The sequence below is a fragment of the Mauremys reevesii genome, linkage group 5 (genome assembly GCF_016161935.1).
Source record: "Mauremys reevesii isolate NIE-2019 linkage group 5, ASM1616193v1, whole genome shotgun sequence".
In the NCBI taxonomy this organism is placed as follows: domain Eukaryota; kingdom Metazoa; phylum Chordata; order Testudines; family Geoemydidae; genus Mauremys; species Mauremys reevesii.
This window is the reverse complement of record NC_052627.1, coordinates 39,723,128-39,750,243: the sequence shown is the minus strand read 5'-3', so window position 1 is coordinate 39,750,243 and position 27,116 is coordinate 39,723,128. Positions and strand designations below refer to the sequence as shown.

General features: G+C 40.6%; 2 protein-coding genes across 4 annotated transcripts in view; both read right to left on the bottom strand.

The window, feature by feature from the left end:
- The window catches only part of USP53 (ubiquitin specific peptidase 53), a 52,953-nt gene extending 45,724 nt beyond the window's left edge, over positions 1-7,229 (bottom strand). Inside the window, exon 1 of the mRNA XM_039540003.1 lies at positions 7,111-7,229. The gene's annotated coding sequence lies outside the window, so the exon portion shown is untranslated. The remainder of the gene's footprint in view (positions 1-7,110) is intronic.
- Positions 7,230-20,834: 13,605 nt separating this feature from the next.
- Positions 20,835-27,116, bottom strand: part of MYOZ2 (myozenin 2) — a 28,341-nt gene continuing 22,059 nt past the window's right edge. For all 3 annotated transcript variants that reach the window (XM_039540011.1, XM_039540012.1, XM_039540013.1), the window contains one exon: positions 20,835-22,166. In XM_039540011.1, the coding sequence (XP_039395945.1) occupies positions 21,935-22,166 (232 nt within the window). In that variant the 3' untranslated portion in view covers positions 20,835-21,934. The remainder of the gene's footprint in view (positions 22,167-27,116) is intronic.

Below are 27,116 nucleotides of genomic sequence, written 5' to 3'. Positions count from 1 at the left end.
AACCCCCAAGGATTAGCTGCTAGGCAAGAAAAGTTAAAAGTCATGTGTATAGAAAAGAGAAAAAGGAACCAGGGGTAAAAGTCCTTGATGGCAGTGAGGCCAGAAAGCCAGAATTTCGCCCCAGATCTTAAAATGCACATAAATAAGCTACTAAAAATTATACTAACGGTTTTGAAAGAGCAGCTTCATCCCTATAATCATCTTTTCCCCTGTACTGTGGCAACCTTAAAGGTCATGTAAATGCCAATTAAGGATTACAATTTTTGTTTAGAATGCTGTAAAGAAGAGATCATTGTTTCACCCAACTATATAGTCCCAACAAACATTGTCATGGCTAAACAATCCAACATCTTTTAAACTGTACAGAAATTGAGACCTCACGCAGAACCACAAATATTTGCCTTTCAAAAACATCCCCAATGAGAAAAATCTTTGCACCCCTAAAATCATCTCCCTTTTTATTCCTAGACTTCCTCCCACCCTGATGCCCCATCTTTAAAGAGCATATATTGGAACTCTGTGTTAGTAAGAATCAATAACTGGAACGTCACCAAAAGTCTGTGTTGACCAGTGCATAACCCCATGATTTTTGTTTACTGATGTTACTGTATCTCAGCCATAAGTAATTTGATCTTAAAGATGCAGGAAACAAGAAGCCTGAGCCACAACTGCATTGAAGAACTTAAGAGATTTAAATATCAAATTTAAATCTTTATTTAAAACCAACCTCAAAGTCCATGGTAATAGGTTATTACCAAAAAGTGATTATTTCATTTTCCTTAAGATTATTTAAATATACCCAGAAGAAAAAAAAGCTACAATTGAACAAAAATTGTGAATGCATACCAGTTTAAGAAAATCTCTCTTATAACCTTAACATTATTAAAACAAAACACCGGAAAGTGAGAAAATTTAAGGGGAGATTCTTATAGTGAAAAAGTATCCTTCATTACGTAACTGCCATTCTTCCAAAAATGTGCAAATGCAATTTAAGCAAAGGAATACAGAGGTGACGGTAACTGCATAGCACAGATCAACATGAAAAAGGACTTCTGAAGCCAAGGCAGGCAGAAGTGACAACAGATATGCACATCATCACTAAAGAAGATACAATTTCTAACAAGAATTTTTGCTACAGTTGGAAGCTTTACTGTGAAATATACATCGATGATAATGGAACACTGCACTGAGGATGAGTTCAGAGAGGATGTAAGAAGAGCTGTGCTGTGGAGGCCAATGTCACTACTCCAAGGAATCAGCACTTCAAGGGCTTTCCTAGTATACTGAGGCAGCAATGCTGTGGAAGACCCGTGGTGCACCAATACCTCAGCCCCAAGAGACTATTCCCATAGCACTGCTGCCTCTGTATGCTAGAGAGTGACTCAACAGTGCCAGGGAAGCCCTTCCAACACTGATGTTACCCTGCAGTACACACTTCACCATCTCACTTCCTATAGTCCTCTCCTGTATCCCTGTCACCTGTATCCTGTATGTTGCTTGGGTTCAGCTTCAATCAACTATTCTTCATCCACAAGCTAATCTTTTCCAAGCACTGGACCATCCTAGTGGTAGTAGTACGGTCACACATAGCAAAGCGTAAATCTCATCTGAATCTCATCAGTTTAGTGCTAAGCACTTGCCTTTGCAGTGTCCAGAATTTTGTGATGCATAAATGTACTGAGCTCCAGAAATGCAGGTGGGCATAGGTGGAGGAAGCTTGTGATGAGGTGACAATGAAGCCTCTTGTCTATGAAAGAAAAGTTGTGCCACTAACTTAATCAATTTAGAAACAGAGTTAATTAATTCAGTGCACCCATTTCAGTTCAAGAGTGACAAGTATCAATTTAGTTTTTATCAACTTAAGCTAAATTGAAATGACAGAAAAAAGTGTCAACACAAGAGGGTGCACTATATCAGTTTCTAAACTGATTCAGTTAAATAGGTCCATATTCTAAGATCTAAAATGACAAGGAATAAGAAAAGGCAACAACTAAATTCATTGTTAGGGAAAGAATAGAAGAGGAAAGAAATTAAATGGGTTTAATTTGGAGTGGAAATCTGGAATTTTGGCTAGTGATTTAATGATATCATTACAGATACTGTCACTTTTTTTGCTAGAAGCAAATGACAAATCCTGCAATCAAGACAAGCTGAATTTCAGTGTTCTCTGCAGCATTTAAGCTGCCATTAAAAAAAAAATTCTAGTCCTGGTTATTTGGTCTTTGTACTGTGGTAGTGGATCAAGGCCCCAATCTAATTTCTTTCCAAATGTGAAACAATCGAGTGATGCCTCTTCTTGAAACTACAGAAATGAGACAAACCATTTGCTCTGGAGGTGTGAACCTCATATTCATCTCAATAGGATCTTAACTCAAAAGTCAATTGAGAACAGTGACTAAAAGATTTAAAGTTTAATTTCAAGTGCAGATCCAGTCTACTTTGAACTACATTAAGTTTGTCATAACAACTGGTCTGATTTGTAACAGTAATAATATCCAAGTATTCTACTTAAGTGCAGTCACTAAGGGTATGTCTACAGCAGGGAGATGGGTTTTCCAGCTCAAGTAGACATACATATACTAACTCGGCTTAAACTAGCACCTAAGAATAATGGTGTGGCTGAGGCAGCATGGGTGGTAGCTTGGTTAGCTGCCCAAGTGCACACCCTGGGTGGGGGGGTCAGGTGGGATGATTGATTGTATACTGGCAGCTAGTCCAAGCTCCCGCCCTTGCTGCTGCAGCTGCCACACAACTATTCTTAAGCACTAGCTCGAACAGTTAGTGCATGTATGTGTACCTGAGTTGGGAATCCCATCTCCCAGCTGCTGTGCAGACATACCCTACGACAACTGTCACTCTTATGTTAGCTTTGAATAGGAAACCACACACTTTCAAGCTTTTGAGCAAAATATTGGCTTAGAATACCAATTCTGTTCTCCAAGTCCCTGCCAATGCAAAACAAAACTACCATTGAAATAGGGAATCAATAGCATGTTACATCTATTTAATGTACAGTTATTCTCACATAGAAGTTCCAATGTTCTACCCTAAACTGATTATGTAACACAAAGTAAACAAATGGAAAATTGGAACAGAAGTGAAGAATACAGTTCTATGATTTACAAAGTAGCATAACATGTTTCATTAAGGATCTACTTTAGAAATACCCATCACTGGAATGCTGAGCAAAATTTCCCCAAAGCAACAGAGAGAGACAAATTTCCACTTAATTCAAAATATCAGCATGCAATTTAGTACAACAGCTTTCACCGAAGTCTCTTAACCTCTTTCTGTTCAAGTCTCAGAATTGGTATTCTTTGCCTTCCTTGAACAAGTCAACTGTATTCAACACAGTTAACCATGCTCTCATTTGAAATTTTGTCCTGCCTGGGCTCTTATTCTATCTTCCTGCTTCTCTAATCATTCAGCATTTTGGTCTAAGGATCATTCTCATACCCATTCTAGTTTTCAGTGCAGGTCTAACAGGCTCCATTTTGGCCCCCTCCTCTATTCATACCACACCCTCTTTTGCAGATCTCATTCAAAGACATGCCTTAATAACGATCATCTTTACACTGATGATTCACAAGCCTATCTAAAATGTTGGCCTGTCTGACATATCCTTGTGGATACCCAGCCATATGATTAAGAGCTCAGTTTTGGCTATGTTGAGCATAATCTTCCCACTACAAGCTCTCCCCACTTACACCATCATCATCCCTCATGTTTGTAATCTAGGAATCCATCTTTGACACAGACCACTTTCTCAACATGTGGAAGGTGTCTAAATCTTGCCACTTCTTCCTGCACAACATATTTAAGGTACAGACTTTCCTCTCTGTCCATACAGCTAGAACTCTGGTTCAGATTCTCATTTTACAGCTTCAGTACTATAATATCCCCGCTTTTTGATCCTCACAAATGCCATCTTGCTCCCCATCCATTCAAACCACATCTGCAAAAAAACTGCGCTCCCCCTTACACACAGTTCATGTATCTCCACTGACTCCTCATTCCCACTACATCAAGCACAAACTACCTGTCTTCACTGTAAAACCCTACATCGCTTTTACCCGCTGTACGTATTATTTATATTGTACAGAGCCACCAAAACCCCCCTCTGTTCCACAAGTAATACTAGCCTTTGTTCTCCTTTAGTCAAGTTTTCCAACAAGCACCTTCTGCATTTTCCCATGCCACCCCATATACAGGCAGTTCCCTGTAATAATCCTCAAAGCCACTGCCTTATCCTCTTTAAAACTCACTTATGCTATGATGCTCACAAATATTTGGCATGACTAACCAGTTTGCTGCTTATTACCATAATCAGGACAGTCTCACTGTTATCTTGTGGTAACCCTGGCTATTTGTGATATCCACCTGTTATCTTTCATCATATTCTTTGGAGCATGGACTCCTTTTTTCATTATATGTTTGTACAATGCCTTGCTCAATGAAACCCCGATCCATTACTAGGGCCCTCTAGGCACTACCACAAGTAATAAAATAATCCTGAAATGAGGACATCAAGAGTTTTAGACTGAGATGATAGTGCAACATTGTTCCAAAGAAGCCAACACAATCTAATTTAAAAGTGACGTTATTGATCTCATATCTATAAATGAAGTTGGTCCAATATATTTTGCATGGAAATCACTGACCTCTACTATACATGCACAGATGCATGACATTTCCTCTCTGAAGAGATTTTTTAAAAAGTTATTTTTATGCAAGAGTTGTTAAATATTTAATCAAATGAAGCTGCTTAATCATGTTTAGTAGGACTCTTGAGAAATGTGTTATCTGTTCATGGTGTCATACAACCTTTAAAAGGCAAGTGCTACTTAGCTATTCCCTAACAGAAAGGTAAGGTCAGAAATGACTTATTCCTGTTTAAGCATCATTAGCATAATACATTTACTATACTATAAAAAAAGAGGGCACATTGACAAATATCTGTAAAAACAGGCTTCAGTGTCTAAGGCTAACTTAGCTGAGCACTAGTTGCTCAGCTACCATTCTCCAAGCCACAGAGATTTGTACATTTCAGTACATTTCAGTGTCATATGTAATTTGTAATGTATTTTGAGATTCTAAGGGGGAAAAAATATTTTTGCAAGACTACATGTAGTTCAACTAATCAGACAGATATTATCAGTACAAATGATCTCATATTTCCATAAGTAACATTGCAAAAGATTCTTCTTCACCAGGTACCATCAGTTGTTCAGAGTATTCTTGTGAAGCTTGAGATGCTTTCTGTGAATACTAATGTAATCTTTGTATTTAATACTGATTTTTTATATATGTATATGTATTTATACACACACACACACACACACACACCCCTACCTTATCAGGAGGCTTTCTACAGAATTCTGTTAAAAATGTTAATATATTTCATACATGTTCAAAAAGTGTGTATGACTGATTCAGTAAAGTATATCCTTAAAAGGGTTTTTATTACCTACAATACACATCTATAAACAAAAATAGTCGATACAAATGTTGTGACTTCAATAATATTGTTTACTTTTGTTATAGAAAACCTTATTGGTAACAAATAGCATCACTTTGGTTAATCAAGCTGTAAAACTTTACTTTTAAAAACATAAGTATGAAATTTCACCCTTTTAATACCTCAAATTATGCCTTCATTTCATAATAGGATAGTAAAACAGAAATGAGTCAACCATGTTTAGATTCACAAATGTACAGTAATTTCAATACATAATCCAAAGTAGCCTGTGGGGACCTAATCATGCAAAAGATTTATGCTTAATATTTTGCACTTGGAATGGTCCCATTGACTTCAAGTTAAGGAAGTGCGTAAATCTTTACAGGATTAGGATGTAAGTAAATATATTTAACAGATGCTGCATGTTTTCTTTTATGAAGCACACCAGGAAAAAGATGGTTTATACAGAGAATGGACAATACAACTAAATTTCCCATGTTTGTTCTTAAAGGGTCTGAAAAGCTTGTCAGACAATAAAAGTGCACAGAAAACCAAATATGTCCAATTAAGGAATAAATTTACATAACTTCTACATCTCAGGCACTGAGCATGCAATTCACACAGCTTCTGAAACATTCCTTGTATAAAGGAAGATATCTAGGAGCTGTATATTATGCTATAAGTGATCAAATGTCAAGCAGTGGAAATCCACCCCATTATACCTGTACTTGCATTTCCTGTTTTCAAAGAATGTTTACAACAGGTCCATAAAATACTACTTAATATTTAACCTAGCTGTCACATGCCTTTTAACTTTGCATTATACATTTACATACATAAACATGAGCTTGCATTGATTGAATATTACAGTCATTCACATTAGGAGGGGACATAAACCAGTAAGTTTGTTTATAGGCGTTGTAGTAACATGTAAACATCTTTTTTGAAATGTTTTAATGTAAAAACACCACTGTTCTCAGTTTAGAGGGCAGCGTAGCAATTAATCCCTCCTTGCACTACCAATGCAACAACACTATCTTCTCCCCCCGCCCCAATGTATGCCGTTTAACAAAACAGCCACTTGGAAACCAACGAATGACCAGAAGCATCGCCTGGGGAGGCTTTATATGAAAGATATTTACTCCGAGACGTTCGCATCTGTTTAGAGTCCGGGTGGCACCAGTGACTGATCCACCCGCGGTGGGAGAAGGGGATGGGTGGAAGGAAGCCTGAAGCCAAAGGGGGTTAGGAAACAGGTGGGGAGGTGCGCTCAGGGTCCACGAGGCTGGTTAGCACCACGACAGTCAGGGTCATGTAACTGTAACGTCCCCCCCCCACCCACCCACCGGACAGAGCGGGGGCAGGCGGCTGCGCTCGGCAGGTCCCTCTCCCCGCGGGCGGGCGGGCGCGCACAGCGCCGCGCACACTGCGCCGATCGCGGCCCCCCCTGTAGGGACAGGGCGAATTCCCGGAGCTAGCGGACCGCCCCCACCCCGCGCCAGGGCTGATCCCTCCCGCCGCCGCCCCAGCCCGGGGCCAGCGCTGCCCCCGCGGCTCCGGGCGCCGCAGCCTGGCCCCGGGACCCCCTGCCTGGACTGGCGGAGTTGCCGCTGGCCCGCGCTCCGGCTGCAGACCCGCCCCACCGGCCTCACCTCCAGCCCCGGAGGGCTCCGCACGCAGCACCCGCTTCTCCCGGCCCCGGCCCGGTCGCGACTCAGCTCCGCCCCGCCCTCGGCTGGTAACTTTCTTCCAATGCTCGGCGGCTGGCGCGTGACCGCTGAGGTGGTTTGGCGGCGCGCGCCCGAGAGCCGGCGGCGCAAGGGGAGGGGGGAGCGCGTCTCAATAGCCCGGATCTTCACAAACCACTGCGACCTCCAGCGCGCGCCGCGGGTGAGGTAGACGCGGTCTTCGCAACCGGGGAGAGGAGGGGAATTGAAAGCACCCTGACGGCGATTGGAAGAGCAGGGGAGTGACGTATAACACGCCAAACCAATCAAAACGTCGTGTCCCGCCTCAACCGGAGAGAGACTCATGGGTGGGTGTGTCGATCCGCGTGGAGCAGCGCATGCGTGGTTAGTACCCGTGACTAAAAATTACCAAATAAATAGTGTTGAAACCGCAAGACTTGGCCACATTCCCTCTGCTGCCCCCTATGTGTTAGGGCAGGTGGGGCCCAGAGGGTGGACTCTGCCCCCAACCATCAGGGCAAAGGACTCTGGCGTGGAGCGGGCTCTGTTACTTATTAATACTGCGCTAAAAGAGTCACTCACGATGGAGTGGTAGCAGAGAGAGACACACACACAGTGTGTCTAGACCAGAGCTGGTGATCCAGCCTTAAATCATTGATTGTCAATTAACTTGCGTTAACTAACACACTTGTAAATTCAAGCCTGGACAAACCCTGTCTATGTTCAAACGGGATCACAACTCTCCTCCAGATATAGTCACAAAGGCCTTTGTTGAGGAAGTTTTAGCACTTCTTTTTTCCTTTGATATATTTGTAAAAACACTTCTTATTCCACTTACCCCTTTAGCTGGCATCAGTTTAGTGCTCAATTCTGCATTACTTCACTAGGATGCCACAAAGATCTGTGGATCCCAAAGTAGGATTAGGGAGCTTATTCTGAGTTTTTGCTTACCTTTTCCCTTTTCTCTGTGTATTCTTATTTTGTTGCTTGTGATTTTTTCCAGTAAAATTTGCTTTTAACTTCTGATCTTTAAGAGGTCCCTCATGAAGCCATATTGGCTTATACCCATTTCTTCTCTAGTTTTTCTTCACAGAGGAAATTGGGCTTTAATTATGGTATATTTTAAGATTCCCTGCCAATCTGGAGAATTTTAATACAACTTTCACACTATTCAGACTGAGAATGACACAAGTGGCACAGGAACCCTGAAAGGAACTAAAAGGAGAGTTTTTTAAAACTAGAATAAGTGGTACAAACTCATAACAGTACTATAGGGGTTAAAAGATTTTCTGCTGTAGACATTGTCAAGACATGACCTGTAGCATACTTAGTCAAGGGCAGTGGAAGAATGTGACCATGTTATAGGAATTGATGTTTATTTCTGTAGAGTATAGGGATATTCACATCCTAGTAGAATGTTTAAAACAGTAGTAAAGTGATTGTTTTGTACAAAGGGAAAGTTAAAATAGGAGGCATAGTTCCAAACCAGATGACTATAGGGAGCAATTAGTTATGGCCCCAGTCTGGCAGATCATCAGCACCATGTACTCTTGGGAATCAGGAGAGCAGATGGGAGCTTAGAAATTAACAGCGAAAAAAAAAAAACCCACAAGACACAGGGCACAATACAAGTGTGGGGAGACCCTTAACACATCTGAGTGACTTTTCCATATATTAGGTACATTGGATGTTCAGAGAAGACCTGTTCAATCAAGGTTAATCAAGTTTGGAAAAGATGTGTACCAAAAAAAGACCCTGCCCTGGAAAGTTAGGTAGATACCAGGAGTTGTTCCTATGTCTATGTCTATTTCAACAGCGCCTATGTATTATTGCAACAACGTTTTTTGTTCAGCTATACAAATGAGTGTTTCTGTGCCTTTACATTCCTCCAATGTTATGCAACTTACACAGTGGACACACAAAATGTTTTCCCATGATGAAGACATATTGGCCAAGTTTTAACAGGAACTGGGCTAGATCTTCTAAAATTAAATAAGCCAAGCATGCCTCTCAATTACTACTTGTTTTTATTTAACCTCCAACCGTCAATATTTTAAACATCCTTTTTTCTTATGAAAATAGATACAAATAAACAATAACCAAAGTAGTTACAAATCTTTCCCCCTTTTCTATTGTGTAGAAGCCCTCTTGCGACAGAATTGGTGCATTTCCTCTGTGGTAGGAGGGGGTAAAGGAAAAAGCAGGACTTAAGGGGGCTGTTCAGTGCAGGAGAAATCCCCACATGGCACAGAGACCAGGACCCAGTGATCTCCCCGTGTTCTGCCACACCACAGCTGTGTATATTCAGTCCTTCCAAATACCATAGTGGAGATTACAGTGGCTGTGGAGTAGCCAGGAGACTCTTCTCCTTTCCCACTACAGATTTCCCCAGTACAGTTAATGTACCCTCACACCCAAAATTACTGGTAAACCACTATGAAAGATAGTTTCAAATGAGTAGAAATAATGTGCTAGCCATAAACAATGTTTGAAGTATGTCAGGGTCTTCCGAAGCTGGGCCACTGTAAGGCATGAAGGATCACAGGTGTTATCTCATTAGGGGAGCTTTCACAGAGCATAAACATTCATCCCTTTTTTCTTACTCCTCACTTCCCTCTAGACATAACAGCAAACACACAGTAAACTTTGCTTTTCCTTTATTTGTTTCATCTACACTAAACTGATTGTTAATGTTTCTCCAGTTTATTTATCAACAGTGCTAACTTCTCTGAAAATGCTAAGCATAGTGCCAGGAGTAGTTTCCCTGAAGTCATCTAAAATTTATTTATGTCCTATTTTTTAAGAAAAGTAGGCCAAGATTTTCAAAGATGGAATCCTAAATACATATTCCCGAAAGTTGGAATCCTAAATACATATTCAGGCCGCTAAATAAATGGCTTGATTTTCATAAGTTTTGAGCAACCAGCAGTACCATTGACTTCTGAGTACTCATCAGCCTCTTGTTTAGAAACCAAAATATAGAGTTGACAATCAAACCCTAGGGACCGATTCTTGAAAATCTTAGCCATAGGGTTTTCTTCAGGAAAATTTCACTATTCTCTTTTGTTTCAATAACCTGTGGTAAAATGCATGCACCCACTCATGGACACCAAATATACACTCACAGACCCAATCTCAAACTGATGTCAGATCTAGGAAGGGTTGATAGATACACTGTGCTGTAAGAAGAGGATATGAATGCCGCTGCCTTGTAGTACACAGAGGCTGCCAAACTTATAGCCAGTCCTGGATGATTTGTGTTCCCTCCTATCAGAGAAACACACTGGTATCTGGCTTGGGGGCAATTTCCTCCTGCTCATGTTTTCATTCTCAAACCAAAACTATGCTCCCTTTTCTATCCTGCTGCTTTCCACCTTCCTTCCCCTGCTGTTTCTTCCCTCACCATTGTTATTGTTCACAAAAGACTATCTGGCAGAAGGATAGACTGAAGTACCATGAAACATGATGAGCCTGTGATTTTTTTCCTCAGACTCTCTGTGTTTTCCCTCACATTCTAGCTTCAGCATCGCTTCCCCAGCCATCCCCCAGTCAGTGAAATATATTTCAAACATTGCAGAACTATAGCACAGAATAAGCACATTCCAGTTTAGTTCAGAAATAAACACCTGCAATAAGTGGTCAGTTTGGTCACCTTCTGCCTATTTGAACTAAATATTCTTGTTTTTCTGTTTCCCTGAAAATATCTAAAGTGCTCTGATTAAGAAGTCAAGGAATGACCTGGTGCTGGAATTTAGCTGTCAGAGTTAAGGAAGGGGAAAAATTTTCATTTAGGCCTGGTCTACACTACGCGTTTAAACCGGTTTAAGGAGCGTAAAACCGATTTAACGCCACACCCGTCCACACTAAGAGGCCCTTTATATCGATATAAAGGGCTCTTTAAACCGGTTTCTGTACTCCTCCCTAACGAGAGGAGTAGCGCTAGTATCGGAATTACCATATCGGATTAGGGTTAGTGTGGCTGCAGATCGACGGTATTGGCCTCCGGGTGGTATCCCACAGTGCACCACTGACCGCTCTGGACAGCAATCTGAACTCGGATGCAGTGGCCAGGTAGACAGGAAAAGCCCCGTGAACTTTTGAATATTTCCTGTTTGCCCAGCGTGGAGCTCCGATCAGCACGGGTGGCGATGCAGTCCGAAATCAAAATAAAAAAAGAGCTCCAGCATGGACCATGCGGATGTGATCGCAGTAAGGGCAGGCAAATCTGTTCTATCTGCGCTCCGTTACAGAAGACGAAATTCAAAATCATTTTTAAAAAATCTCCACACAGACACCATAGCAGGGACTCAGCGCACTGCTGCGTGACAAGCGTAACGGAAAGCCAAAGAATCAAATGGACGCTCACGGAGGGGGGACTGGAGCGGGGACTGGAGGACTCAAGCAATCCCACAGTGCCTGCAGTCTCCGAAAAGCATTTGCATTCTTGGCTGAGCTCCAAATGCTTCTAGGGTTAAACACAGTGTCCGCGGTGGTTCAGGGCATAGCTCGGCAATTTACGCACCCCCCCACCCACTCCCAGAAGTGAAAGGGAAAACAATCCTCTCTTGACTCTTTTACATGTCACCCTATCTTTACTGAATGCTGCAGATAGACGCGATGCTGCAGCAGTCAACACCAACATCCTCACACACACCCCCGCCCGCCCGCCATGGGTGGCTGATGGTACAATATGGCTGATATTCATCATCATCATCAGCCTATTGGCACATGGGGCAGTGCAAAAGGACTGATAACCATGCCGACTAGCATTCAGTGAGGTCAATCATGGGTGCCTGTATAAAAAGCTCCTGATTTTTCCTGGTAGATGGTGCAGTATGGCTGGTAACCGTCTTCATCATAGCAACAGGGGGCTGAGCTCCATCAGCCCCCACCCTTCATGTGTAAAGAAAAGATTCAATTGTCCCTAGACTAGCAGCGGGATGCTGGGCTCCTCTCCTCCACACTGCTTAATGTCCTGTCTGGACTATCATAGCAGCTGGAGGCTGCCTTCCACTCATTTCTCACTAACAAGTCACTATGTCTTATTCCTGCATTCTTTATTACTTCATCACACAAGTGGGGGGACACGGCTATGGTAGCCCAGGAAGGCTGGGGGAGAACAGAATCAACAGATGGGGTTGTTGCAGGAGCACCCCCTGTGAATAGCATACAGCTCATAATTTCTGTGGGATCTGACACAGAGCAGCTGTGCTCTCTGGTTCTATGATACAGTGGTTCTCTAGTACACTTGCCCATATTCTAGGCAGGACTGATTCTATTTTTAGATACCAAAAAGGAGGGATTGACTCAGGGAGTCATTCCCAATTTTGGCTTTTGCACCCCTGGCTGATCTCAGCCAGGGGCACTTATGACAGCTGCAAATGGTGCAGTGCAAAAGGACTGGTAACCATGATCATCTTATTACCAAGTTATGGTATGGTAGATGGTACAGTATGGCTGGTAACCATCTCTGCTGTCATGCAAAAGCAAAAGCATGCTGCTGTGTAGCGCTGCTGAATCGCCTCTGTCAGCGGCATCTAGTACACATACGGTGACAGTCACAAAAGGCAAAACAGGCTCCATGATTGCCATGCTATGGCATCTGCCAGGGCAATCCAGGGAAAAAAGGCGCAAAATGCTTGTCTGCCATTGCTTTCCCAGAGGAAGGAGTGACTGACGACATTTACCCAGAACCACCCGCGACAGGCACTGGGATCTCAACCTGGAAATTCCAAGGGGCGGGGGAGGCTGCAGGAACTATGGGATAGCTACAGAATAGCTACCCACAGTGCAACGCTCCAGAAGTCGACGCTAGCCTCGGACCGTGGACGCACACCACCGATTTAATGTGTTTAGTGTGGCCGCGTGCACTCGATTTTATACAATCTGTTTTGCTAATCCGGTTTATGTAAAATCGGAATAATCCCGTAGTGTAGACGTACCCTTAGTCTGACCTGAGATAACACCCGTGATCCTTCATGGCTTACAGTGGCCCAGCTTCGGAAGATCCTGACATACTTCAAACATTGTTCTGCTCATTTGAAACTGTCATTCATAGTGGTTTAGCAGGTAATCTTGAATGAGATGGTACATGAACTGTATTGGGGAAATTGGCAGTGAAAAAGGCAGAAGAGTCTCCCCGGCTACTCCACAGCCACTGGAATCTCCATTATGGTATTTGGAAGGGCTGAATATAAACAGATGTGGTGTGGTGGCACACAGGGAGATCTCTGGGACCTGGTCTCTGTGCCATGTAGGATTTCTCCTGCACTGCACAGCTCCCTTAAATCCTACTCTTTCCTTTCACCACTCCCACCTCAAAGGAAATACACTAATTCTATTGCAAGAGGATCTCTACACCCACAGAAAAGGGGGACAGATTTGTAGCTACTTTGGTTATTGTTTATTTGTATCTATTTTCATAAGAAAAAAGGATGTTTAAAATATTGACTATTGGAGGTTAAATAACTAATAACAAATAACTATTTTAGAAAATGCACAAAATTCTGTCCTTCAAAGACAGCAGCGTGAAAAAATTCCTGCATTAATAAGTCTGCTGGTACAACCATCTCCCAACTTGGCAGAGTTCAGAATGTTCTTTTGCAACCCTTATTAAACATTTTGATCTCTACTTGTTTTTGCAAGAATAGCTGGCTCACTTCGTTCTCTGCTACTTATACACTTACCGTGATTTAGGGATCTCAGTGTCTTTCACAAATATTATTGAATTTAGTCTCACAATATCCTTATGAGTTAGGGAAATATTATCCCTATATTACTAATGGGGGAACTGAGGCAGAAACAGATTAAATGTCTTGCCCAAAATCTGCCTGCGACAGAGCCCTGGTTTCCTGACTCCAAATCTTGTCCTTTAGTGACACAAGAGCAGCCTTTCTCCTGTTATTAGATCCAGTTTCTGTAAACTTTATGTAGTAAATGTAACTTTCATTTCGGTAAATAATGCCTGTGACTCATAGTGAGCTGATTTCTAACTTGATCTCTGTAGTATATAGTCATTAGGTCTGGACATTGAGAGTGGAATCCTATCCCATTTTAGTCAATGGGGGTGCGATTCACAAAGGTACTTAGGTTCCTAAGTCCTACTTTTAGGCATCACTGCAATCCACAAAACTGCTCAGATGCCACCTAATCCTATAGGTGCCTTAACTCGTTTGGTGCCCAAGTTTTTGCAGTAAAAGTTCCCTAGGCACTTATGTGAATGCCTCTGAGAATTCACACTGGTGCCTCACTCTAGATATCTGGACATGTATCTCCTGCCTAAGCCCCAGAGCAATTCACAAACCAGGGAAGACAGGCATTCAGCCACCTGATTAGTATACAGGGGTCCAGTCAAGTTGGAGTACTCAGAAAGACTACCTACCACATTTGACCCCACTGGTAAAGTCATTCAAAACAGACAGGAGTGGGGACAGGAGGAGAACCTCCTTTATCACATCTAACCTAGAGCACAGATTACTCAGAATGTGGAAACCTTCCAATTCAAGTTATCCTCCCCTCTACCTGATAGGAAGTGATTTGATGAGGAATCTTCACCTCACAAGTGAGTGCTGTAGTCATTAAGCAATGGAATATTCTGATGTGAGTCTCTCTCAATCTTTCTTATTGAAGTTGTTCCACTTTAATTAAATAATTAAATATCAATTTGGCCAAAGAAAGTGTTAGAATGACTCTATAGCCTCATGGTTAGGGCACTCATCTGAGAAGTGGCTGCTCCCTGTTCAAGTACCTTCTCCCTCAGGAGAAGGTGTGACTTGAACATAGGGTCTCCCACAATCTGGGTTAGTATCCTACCCACTAGGCTCAAGCTCAGGATCCTTTTTCCCTGGCTGTTTTGTTTCAGCATCACACATGACTGAATGCCTGTCTTCCCCTGGTTCATGGATCAGAAGCAGAAATAGGCACCTCCTTACAGCCCAGACATAGGCTTTATCTCCGTGAGAGCTATGGGACTTAGAAAACATCCCTCTGGTCAGCATCTTCCATTGGCTAGTTTTGGCAGCCCCCGCCTAGTATGCTGGCTTTGTGGACTGCATTCTAATGTGCCTATCTCTCCCCATTCATGGTATAGGAGTCTAGGCACCTTACTCAGGCTTTGTGGATTCCAGTGTTGTTTCTGTGATTTTTTTTTAGATGCCTAAAAGGTAGGTGCTGCAATTATCAGGGTTGCAATCCCTACATCCCTTTGTGGATCCTAACCTGGGAGTTTTGCTGTTGACTTTATATGGGTCAGACTCCCATCCAAAATGTAGAAGGGTCCTTAATACGATGTCCAAATTCCACATTTGGATGCTCATAGTAACACTTAGCTGTGTATGTTTATAATGTAAATTTCTCAGTACCCTCATCCAAATGAGGGATGTGGCTGTCTTATGGAGGAGTCCCCAATTGAAAATTGGACTCCTACTGTGTATTTCTTATGTGAGTTTGGTATAACAGAGTCTCTGATGTTAACAGCATTTAATTGACTGACCCATGACACTTTAACATCATGTTTCTCAAACTTTATCAGTGCTGAGTACATTTTAATACAGAAATTATCTTCTGGAGCACCTTCCGTCTCCCTCACAATCATATAATATCTCTGTGGCAACTACAACAACTACAGACACGGAAAGTAATATTAGGAAATAATTTAATGTATTGTAATTGCCTTTCAACAAAATGTAGCCTCTGGAAATAATAAGGAGGAACCAGCACCATGTGACCATCCAACTCTCTGGGAACCACCAAGAAGTGCTCCACAGGACTGCTTGTGATCTATGGACCACAATTTGAGTAGCTCTGCCTTAACTTATATAGTATTTCATTTTCCATATACAGCTTTTATTATCCATTTTAGAGGATAGTTTGTTATCTTCATGTCCCAAGTATGTCTCAGAACACTTTGTACAGGTTACTATGATGTCTCAGGAACGGCAGCAGCTGGTCATTAGGTTCTAGACTGTACAAGAGCTGAGCTGGAAAAAAATTATTTGGTACCAAGAAATTTCTATACTGGTTCAGACCCATTGTCCATCTAATCCATAGTTCTGTCTCTGACAGTGGCTGGTACTGGCTGCTTCAGAGGAAGGTGCAAAAAACACAAAAGTGGACAATTATGGAATATCCTGCCTATTAAGAAAATTTCTTCCTCACCTCTGTTGGTGAATTTGTCCCTGTCATAGCATATTCCTCTTTTTGTTGAAAAATTCTGTTTTTTATTGTAGTTTCAATCAATCTACCTGAATTTTGGAGGAAGAATCAGGACAGTTTCCATCTTTAGTAATGTACTACTCCAGTCCAACTTCCTGTATGGTTAGCCCTATTCCTTTATTCTCACAGCATTAATTCTGCTCTTGGGAGCATATTGGATGGAATAGTGGCATAAACTTCACTTACAAATATTTGTTTGACATACTTTGTGATCTGATAAAAATAAACTACATCCTGGCTCCACTGAAATCAATGGCAAAATTCCTCTTGCCTTCAGTGGGGCCAGGAGTTCAATCCTTCATGTTTTGGTCTATCTTCAGATTAACCAGTTAATTTCTGCCTCTGAGATTTGCTAAAAGCAAAATCCTATGAAATGAATTAAAGCACACATTATTGACTGACCCATGACACTTTAACATCATGTTTCTCAAACTTTATCAGTGCTGAGTACATTTTAATACAGAAATTATCTTCTGGAGTACCTTCCGTCTCCCTCACAATCATATAATATCTCTGTGGCAACTACAACAACTACAGACACGGAAAGTAATATTAGGAAATAATTTAATGTATTGTAATTGCCTTTCAACAAAATGTAGCCTCTGGAAATAATAAGGAGGAACCAGCACCATGTGACCATCCAACTCTCTGGGAACCACCAAGAAGTGCTGCACAGGACTGCTTGTGATCTATGGACCACAATTTGAGTAGCTCTGCCTTAACTTATATAGTATTTCATTTTCCATATACGGCTTTTATTATCCATTTTAGAGGATAGTTTGTTATCTTCATGTCCCAAGTATGTCTCAAAACACTTTGTACAGGTTACTATGATGTCTCAGGAACGGCAGCAGCTGGTCATTAGGTTCTAGACTGTACAAGAGCTGAGCTGGAAAAAAATTATTTGGTACCAAGAAATTTCTATACTGGTTCAGACCCATTGTCCATCTAATCCATAGTTCTGTCTCTGACAGTGGCTGGTACTGGCTGCTTCAGAGGAAGGTGCAAAAAACACAAAAGTGGACAATTATGGAATATCCTGCCTATTAAGAAAATTTCTTCCTCACCTCTGTTGGTGAATTTGTCCCTGTCATAGCATATTCCTCTTTTTGTTGAAAAATTCTGGTTTTTATTGTAGTTTCAATCAATCTACCTGAATTTTGGAGGAAGAATCAGGACAGTTTCCATCTTTAGTAATGTACTACTCCAGTCCAACTTCCTGTATGGTTAGCCCTATTCCTTTATTCTCACAGCATTAATTCTGCTCTTGGGAGCATATTGGATGGAATAGTGGCATAAACTTCACTTACAAATATTTGTTTGACATACTTTGTGATCTGATAAAAATAAACTACATCCTGGCTCCACTGAAATCAATGGCAAAATTCCTCTTGCCTTCAGTGGGGCCAGGAGTTATCCTTCATGTTTTGGTCTATCTTCAGATTAACCAGTTAATTTCTTCCTCTGAGATTTGCTAAAAGCAAAGTCCTATGAAATGAATTAAAGCACACATTATTGGAGTTAATATAATCTGAATTTATTTCCAAAAGAGTGAGATATTTGGATTATGAAGAACAGGAGCAGATATTTGGATTAGAAGACAGATTGACACAATCAGGACCTCTGAGAAGTATATATGTAATTAGGGAACTTTACATCAAAGTACAGGATAAACATGAGAACTTCAGTCTAACATTTCTTTCTAAAGGCAGATACTTGGTAACCTAAGACTGTAATATGGGAGGCACATTCTCATTTCCTGGAACCAGCTATCAAAGACACTCTTTATGCAGCAACGAGAAGAACAAATTGGCTAAAAATCTTGTTGAAACGGGGAGAAAGACCACCTGGATTTAAGACTAGCTTTCTTTCCAACACATAGCTGCTGACTACACCTCTGTACAAATAACATCATAGTTACAACTGATACCCGCATATCCTCAGCCTTCTATAGCCATTAGAGGCCATGAACCCTGACTTTTCATGACATTTGTTCTGGATAAATAGAAGTACGTTGCATTTATCTTTGAGGACTTTTACTCTATGGAGTTTTTCATTGAAGTACTCCCCCTCCACTTGATTTTGCATACTCTAGTAGGAGGAGACTATCACACAAAATATATTGCATAATTTGAAAAATGGAGGACTTGGTTCTCATGTATACTAAGGCTCCTTTACACACTCTGGCAATGGAAATGTTTACCAGAGTAGTGTAAAGGTGCCCTGCGTAAATGAGAACAAAGCACAGAAATTTTTAGGGACAAGAAACGACCTTTTAGCTCAGTATACATATAAAGGCCTGCTAGCCTTTTCAAAATGTGCCCTTACTTCCTCTACCTTCCTGCATTTTTATCATACTCTACTATCCTCTCCTTTTCTGGAAACAAAAGTGTCTCATGGACTCATTTGTACTCTGTACTTGCTGGCAAATTATTCCTTAAGGTTGTTTACCTATGCATAAATCAGCTGTACCTCAGTTCCCCATTTAATCCATTTTGTCAGTCATTTTCCTTAGTTTTAGAAGAATCAATGTTAAAAAAATGTTTCTCTTGACTTTGCCAGTCCCTGGAAACTTTTATTCTGTCACCTCCAGGCCATCTCTTTATCAGTAAGGATAAGCCCAAATCCTTACTCTTGAATCATGAATTAGACTCTTCAGCAATGCCCTTCTCTATGTATCCAAAGACAATAATATATTTCCAGTGGTATTGTAACTGCATGGAGTATCCCAATGGCATCTTGCAAGTGCCTCACAAAGTAAATAGCCAATCCAAAACACATTGAAGTCAATGGAAAGGCCCTAAATTTCCAATCCTGCAAATTGAAGCTCCCTGAGTGGACCTGTACACAGGTACAGAGTTTTGTTTACTTTAGTGGAACTCTGCACAGTAAAGGTGGATCAAGTGGATCATTTTGCACATTTGAGACCTAGCATACTATGATTTGGGGTGGGAGGGGGCTGCTGTGCCACTGTAATGCTTAGTGAAGAGTCTACTTATGCCAGTGGGAGAGCTTCTTCCATCAGCGTAGTTACACCATCTCCATGGGAGGTGGTAGCTATGTCAACAGGAGAAGCCACCGGGAGTTAGGTCAGTATACATCGCTCAGGGGTGTATACTGACATAAATTTGTAGTGTAGGCTAATCTGCTAATCCTTTTCCTGATCAAGATGCTGGATTATTCTTTTATTTAGCTCATATTCCCCTGACTTGATCTATGCTCACAGACTAGTTTTTTTGCAATTTCATGCATTGAAATATGTTTGTCATCTGCTGGCCCAATCATTAAACAATTCGGATTGTTTTGAATCTGGCTGTAATGCTCCTCATTATTCACTTTACTTCTAGTCTATTCGTGACACCTGCAGAATTGGGGAACTCATATTTAGTGTCATTGCTCATATCATTTTATATATTAACAACAATAAATTTCCTAAAACTGACTCCTGGGCTGGATGGGGTTAAATTTTCAAAACAGCTAAGGACTAGCCTCTGTTTGGTAGGTGCAATTGACACCTGTACAATTTATGTTCACCCTTGTGCCACAAAATCAATTGCAGGCTAGAAATCAGAATTTGTGCCCCTAACTACCTGACTTGAACCCACAATTGAAATGCCTGTGCAATTTTTGCAGGTACAAATTACAACCACAAAAGTGGAGGGTAGGCTTCAACTCATTTGGAAATGTACCTCCATGACCTCTTTCCAGTGTTAAAACTATTCATCCATGGTTGCTCTTTAACTCTCTTAAGCCTTCCGGTCTCCCCATTTTACTTCTTATTCTATGACTTTTTACCTCAGTCATATCTGATCCTCGCTGAATCACTCACTTTTGTAGATGAACCCATTATGGATCAACACCATCAGTTAGAGAAATGCCTTTGAAAAAGTAGTGTCTTGATGCATTTCATTTGTCTAGCCATTGCTACATCATATAGGCTATGGCTACACTACAGCTTAAGTCAACATAAGTTATGTTGCTCAGGGGTGTGTATTAGTCACCCTTGAGCGACATAACTGACTTAAGTGCTGGTGTGGATAGTGCTATGTTGGTGGGAGAGCTCCTCTGCTCGCAGGGACTAGGGTAATTAAACTGATGGGAGAGCTCTCTCCTGTTGGCTTAGAGTGGCAGCATCGGAGCAGCTGTGCTGCTGTAAACTCTCTATTGTAGCCATCGCCATAGGGTGGGGTTTAATTGTGATCTAAAGTTTGGGGTTGCATGTAGTTGTGAATCTTGTAAAACTTTATACACATCCACTCATTTCACAAGAAAAACAGGCATATGAACGTGTATATTTGTGATCAGAAAGTTAACATGAGTCACATGCATCATGAGTCCCTTAAGAATGGATGCTTAAAAGAGAGTTTTTACAGACAAAATTCACAACCTATTCTTCAAAACTGACATTCTTTATTCAAAATGTATTGTTACCATATTGTGTATTTAAAAATATAACATGAAATGTTGTATCCTTCCCAAACAAAAGATAAGATTAATGACAAATCAGTTATTAAATTGATGTTTTGCCTCTTATTAAAAATGAAGTTCTAATCTGAAAAAAGACATTAAAAATGGCACCTTTTTATTTCATTTATCTGCTTTGTGTGTGAATCTGAATCATATCAGCTTCTGTTCAGCCCAATCCTTCATTTTCCTAATACATCGGGGGTTACTACTGTACAACATGCAAGAAAATTCTTACACACTGTAGTAAACCCGAATCCTACTCTGTAACCTGGACAGAAAAGAAAAACCACTCATGCAAATTTACATTATGGCAATGGAAGGGCTAGAGAAGGATTTCTCAAGCAGGATATTCATTTGATATAAAGACCTAGCTCATTTTATTAGTATTTGTTTGGCATCAGTACTTCACTCATTCATGTCTTTGCAGTTGTGAATAACAGAACCACCTCAAACTCATGTAGGTATAACCTTTGTACCTCACCATATCATTCTGTAGTCTCTCTTTCTTATAACTATATCTACTATATACTTTCTACACATGTCTAGCTGAACTTACTGTTGGTGGTGATACAAGAGTCAGCAAAAACGTAAGTGATAAGCCTGTTCTCACTGAAGAGCTTTAACCTCATAGGGAGCAAGATTGGAGCCCAAGCTTCATTTCCAAATCCCAGAATAAGCAGGCAGTACTGACAGTATATTGAACAAATCTGACATGGTATCGAGAGGATTTGCTAGGACCAGAGTAGACATGGAATGCCATGATGTCAGAGTCATTTTTTCCTTATCACAACTGCTCTTAATGTGGCAATGCAAAGGTCTGAAACAACATTAAGTTTTCATTAAAGAATAAAAGTGAAAAAAATAAAATGTATAGACAGACAAAAGTCAAAAACGTGTCAATGAATAGTTGCCAAATTATTTTATTTATATTAGGTCTCTAGATGAAATTAAACTCATTAAAAGGGATACTATATCAGAAGTTATTAGACTCCAGCTACCAAGGGAGGTTGTTGCAAGGAGCATCTATTAAAAGTCAAAATAATTACACGCTGATTTTTATAGTCAGCTTTTAGCATTTTGTATCAAATATAAAACAACAGCTTCCTTTTCACAGGTCATCCGTTTCTGGAACAGTGTTGGAATCCGAAGGCTGGATGAACACTATGGGAATATTCTCTGACATCCATCCCTTAGGAGTCCTGTTGAAGGACCTCCTGGTAGAAAGAGGGTTAGCGAGGATCATGAACCTGGGATCATTTAGCAGCAGTAGATTAAAATCTGGTACCTTGAATTTAACCAGCTTTGATGCCCTCTCAAAACCACCAAATGGAGTGGCAACTCTGTAAAGATGGTGGGGGAAAAATAAAAGTGAAATGTGATTTTAACAATACCCATTTTTCTTTTGTCCCAAGAGCTGAAAAAGAATAATCTGTTTTTTTATTTAATTTGGTTTGATTTGGTATGACATTTTTTCAATACAGTAATATGATTCCTAGCTTTCTGAGATCTCTTGGAAAACTTTTGGAAAAGCGATATATTGATTATTTTTCTGGCAAATTCTCTTCAGTGCCCCTCTTTTGTTCCTGTACTATTTTTCTTTACATACATGTTTATTCTCAGCCTTTCTCATAGTCATAGTTACCCAATATTTGGATGGAAAAATGATTGAACAATAAGTTGTAACAAAGTGAGTGCCTGATGATTGATGATTTAGTCACTGAAGGTATTTTGCAAATGATACGTCTGCTATATGCTCCAGCCTCTTCTTCTCCTATTTTGAGAGTCAGAACATATTGTCTTCTAGACATATTAAGGACCAGGTTCTACTGTCTTATGTGCACTACAGACCTCAAGAAGGTGAATTATAGCAGTAAGAGCCTGATTCTGATCTTACACCGCTATAAATCAGAGGTAATGAAGCTGAAGTCAGTGGATTAACAATGTACGACCCTATCTACTCACAAGTGTTGTATTGGTTTAACTAAATTAGTTTAGAAACTGGCTAGTTAAATTGGTGAAAAACAATGTTGCAATTGAAACCTACTCTCTGAAGAAGACTTTGTGCCTCAAGAGCCCTTCCTGGGTTTCTTTTGGTAGAGGCTTGAATCTAGCCCATTATCTGCTGCCAGTATTTTTAATGTTATTTAAAGGTAAATGTTCCTGAGATGATTAGCCTGACAAAAGATAAGAAACACTTAGCAAGCATAGATGGTTAAATGAATTTGCAAATATTTTAAAACAACAATATTTCCACATACAATTTGTGATTCTTTTGTATTTGCAGACTTCTGGGCTGAGAGTTTTCCCTTAGCTGTTCCAGAACCAGGGCTGGCTCCAGTGTTTTTGCCGCCCCAGCGGCAAAAAAACCCAACCAAACAAAAGAAAGCCACCATCGGCGGCACTTTGGCAGCAGCTCTACTGCCGCCGCTTCATTCTTTGGCGACAATTCAATGTCAGGTCCTTCCCTCCAAGAGGGACTGAAGGACACGCCGCCAAATTGCCGCCAAAGAGCCAGACATGCCGCCCCTTTCCGTTGGCCGCCCCAGGCACCTGCTTGCTGCACTGGTGCCTGGAGCCGGCCCTGTCCAGAACCCCATGTGTAAACAAACCTAACCAAACGGAAATAAATTGTACCAAATGTGGCCATACCTGTTAGTCAATCAAATAGTTTTCCTGGAATATATCTAGATAATGGCCAGTAAAGAAGCAATTAAGATTTGTTAACTGGACCTTGATTCTTGGTTGCCACAAAACCACACAAGTAGTGGCACACCCAAGTGAATTCCAGCTGAAAATTGAGAGCTCTCAGTTGACCCACTTGGTTTTCTGGGTTTGATACAGAGTAATGGATCCATTGGTCTAGAGTTCCTGGGGCTACTGGTCCTCCAGTGCAGACCAAAACAAATAACTGAACACCAGCAGAAAACAAACAAGAACAATTGAAGATTTTACTGGAATGTTAGCAGGTTATACATGGTAAAACAATACCCACTGCCAGATAAGCAAACCCTAAGATTCCACAAAAAAATCAAAGGGAAGTATTTACTATAGACTAGACTACTCTATGTGGTGCATAGAGATTGCTCACTGAAATTTTGCAGTTAGGTACATAGAATTATAGTATCATAGAACTGGAAGGGACCTCGAGAGGTCATCTAGTCCAGCCTCCTGCACTCAAGGAAGGACTAAATATTATCTAGACCATTCCTGACACATTTGTCTAACGTGCTTTTAAAAATCTCCAGTGATGGAGATTCCACAACCTCTCTAGGCAATTTATTCCAGTGCTTAACCACTCTGACAGTTAGGAAGTTTTTCCTAATGTCCAACCTAAACCTCCCTTGCTGCAATTTAAGCCCATTGCTTCTTGTCCTATCCTCAGAGGGTAAGAAGAACAATTTTTCTTCTTCCTCCTTATAACAACCTTTTACATACTTGAAAACTGTTATCGTGTCCCCTCTCAGTCTTCTCTTTTCCAGACTAACAAACCCAATTTTTTCAATCTTGCCTCATAGGTCATGTTTTCTAGACCTTTAATCATTTTTGTTGCTCTTCTCTGGACTTCTTCCAATTTGTCCACATCCTTACTGAAATGTATATATCCCAGAAGGATGTTCACTTGACTCATAATTAGCTTGTGGTCCACTATGACCCCCAGATCCCTTTCCACAGTACTCCTTCCTAGGTAGTCATTTCCCATTTTATACGTGTGCAACTGATTGTTCCTTCCTTAAAGGAGTACTTTGCATTTGTCCGTATTGAATTTCATCCTATTTACTTCAGACCATTTCTCCAGTTTGGCCTGTTCATTTTGAATTTTAATCCTATCTTCCAAAGCACTTACAACCCCTCCCAGCTTGGTATCATCCGCAAACTTTATAAGTGTACTTTGTGTGCCATTATCTAAATAAGATATTGAACAGAACCGAACCCAGAACTGATCCCTGCGGGACCCCACTCGTCATGCCCTTCCAGCATGACTGTGAACCACTGATAATTAGTCTCTGGGAACAGTTTTCCAACCGGTTTTGCACCCACCTTATAGTAGCTCCATCGAGGTTGCATTTCCCTAGTTTGTTTATGAGAGGGTCAAGTGAGACAGTATCAAAAGCTTTACTAAAGTCAAGATATACCACATCTACCGCTTTCCCCCTATCCACCACAAGGCTTGTTACCCTGTCAAAGAAAGTTATCAGGTTGGTTTGACATGAGTTGTTTCTGAGAAATCCATGCTGACTGTTACTTATCACCTTATTATCTTCTAGATGTTTGCAAATTGATTGCTTAATTATTTGCTCCATTATCTTTCTGGGTACAGAAGTTAAGCTGACTGGTCTTTAATTCCCTGGGTTGTCCTTATTTCCCTTTTTATAGATTGGCACTATATTTGCCCTTTTCCAGTCTTCTGGAATCTCTCCCGTCTTCCATCACTTTTCAAAGATAATCGCTAATGGCTCAGATATCCCCTCAGTCAGCTCCTTGAGTATTCTAGGATACATTTCATCAGGCCCTGGTGAACTGAACATATCTGATTTGTCCAAGTCATTTTTAACTTGTTCTTTCCCTATTTTAGCCTTTTCTGAGTCTATCTCATTTTCACATCATCCCAAGAAGAGCCAACTCTGGTTCCAAAAATTGATCCTGGCAAGGTGGAAAATGCCTTGTGAAAGGTTCTGATCACACACAATCCATGAGAATGGAGGATGGTTTTTGGATAAGGCTCCAAAATGACATCTTTTGATACATAAAGGACCAAATTTTGTAGCAGCAGCCACTCTTCACACACAGTGACTGTCTAAGCGAGCCTGTAAATTTTCTTCCAGGTTACACATGACAAATTCTATACTGTACCTTACTGATTAAAAATAATTACTTTATAATCAGCACAGAGTGAGTGCAGTGACCTACATGTTATTGGAAAATAATGATCATTTTAATTGCTGCTCTAATTAAGATGTATATTCTCCTGGTAGTGTTCATGTAATCTTTAATGTTTATGGATTTGTAAGTTAACAAAAGGATAATCAATGTTAATTTTGTGTTTGTGCTTTGATATTATTATTATTATAGTATTTTATATTATGAAATAATTGCTTCCCTTTATAATTCTGTCTATATGTAGAGCACATAGGTGTAGATAACACATTCAAATTTGTGCGTTTTATGAAAATTCACTAACTATCTTTTGAACTTACAAAAAATGAATAACTGCTATACTAAAGCTGGCCTCACTGGATTATTCATTTACACATACCTGTGTGCTATGCAGAAATACATGATGATCTGCATGAAAGAGAGTGCAGTAATCAGCTAATAAATGTTAATATGTCCTTCATGGCATCAGTACATTTTCCTGTGAGCAATAACTTGTATGATGACAAGGTGCTGTAATATCCTGCACTGTTTGGAAATTAAGCAAATAATCTGAGTTCTGATTCATTGTCTGTAACCCAAAACTACTGCCTAAAAAATTCCAAATAATCATTGCACAATATAGGAGAAAAAATGCTGGTCTCAGGCAGTGGCAGCAGGAAGTCTAGGGAGTGGTTTAATATTCATTTTGCATATTCCTAAAATATTGATGCATGATTTAAAAATATCATGGCACATACATGTATTTTTTAGCCCCTGCTCTATATGTGCACATTATTTTTTTCCTCACTTTTAAAATCATTATTAAATTGTCCCTATAAAGGAGAGAATTTTTATCTGAATTTTTTGAAGGTTAACAGATTGAGAGAGAAAGTTGTTAATTATGCTGGTTTAGCTACTATAGTTATATAATAAAATAGTAAAAAAAAATCCTTCATTTGCCCAGATTTCTTTAAAAATGTGAATAACATTTCCTAAACATTCTGCTTAGAGCTGTGCAGTGGAGAACTGCCCCTGACACACCCACACACTCTGGAGAAAGGAGGACTCAGGTGATGTCCCCTCACCCACCAGGATGCCTTGGGGAAAAACTGCAGAGAGGATTGCAACCATGCAGAGACACTATTAAGTAGGACCATCTGAAGAAGCAGCCAAAGCAGGATCCTTTGGACATTCTAGAGACTTTTCTACAGTTTCCGCTGGACTTTTTATTGCATGTGCCGATTGGCTGTTTGTTCCAATCCTCTCCTTCCCTTCCCTCACAGTCTCTTCACCTCAGCTTCATTCCCTCTTCACTTCTGCTTCCAGTCCCTGCGCCCCTTCCCCTCACCTCATTCTCCTCAATGTCCCCCCTCCCTTTACTTTACTTTTAGTTTAACTGTTTCCCTCCTAACTAAATCCAGTCATAAAAAATAAAT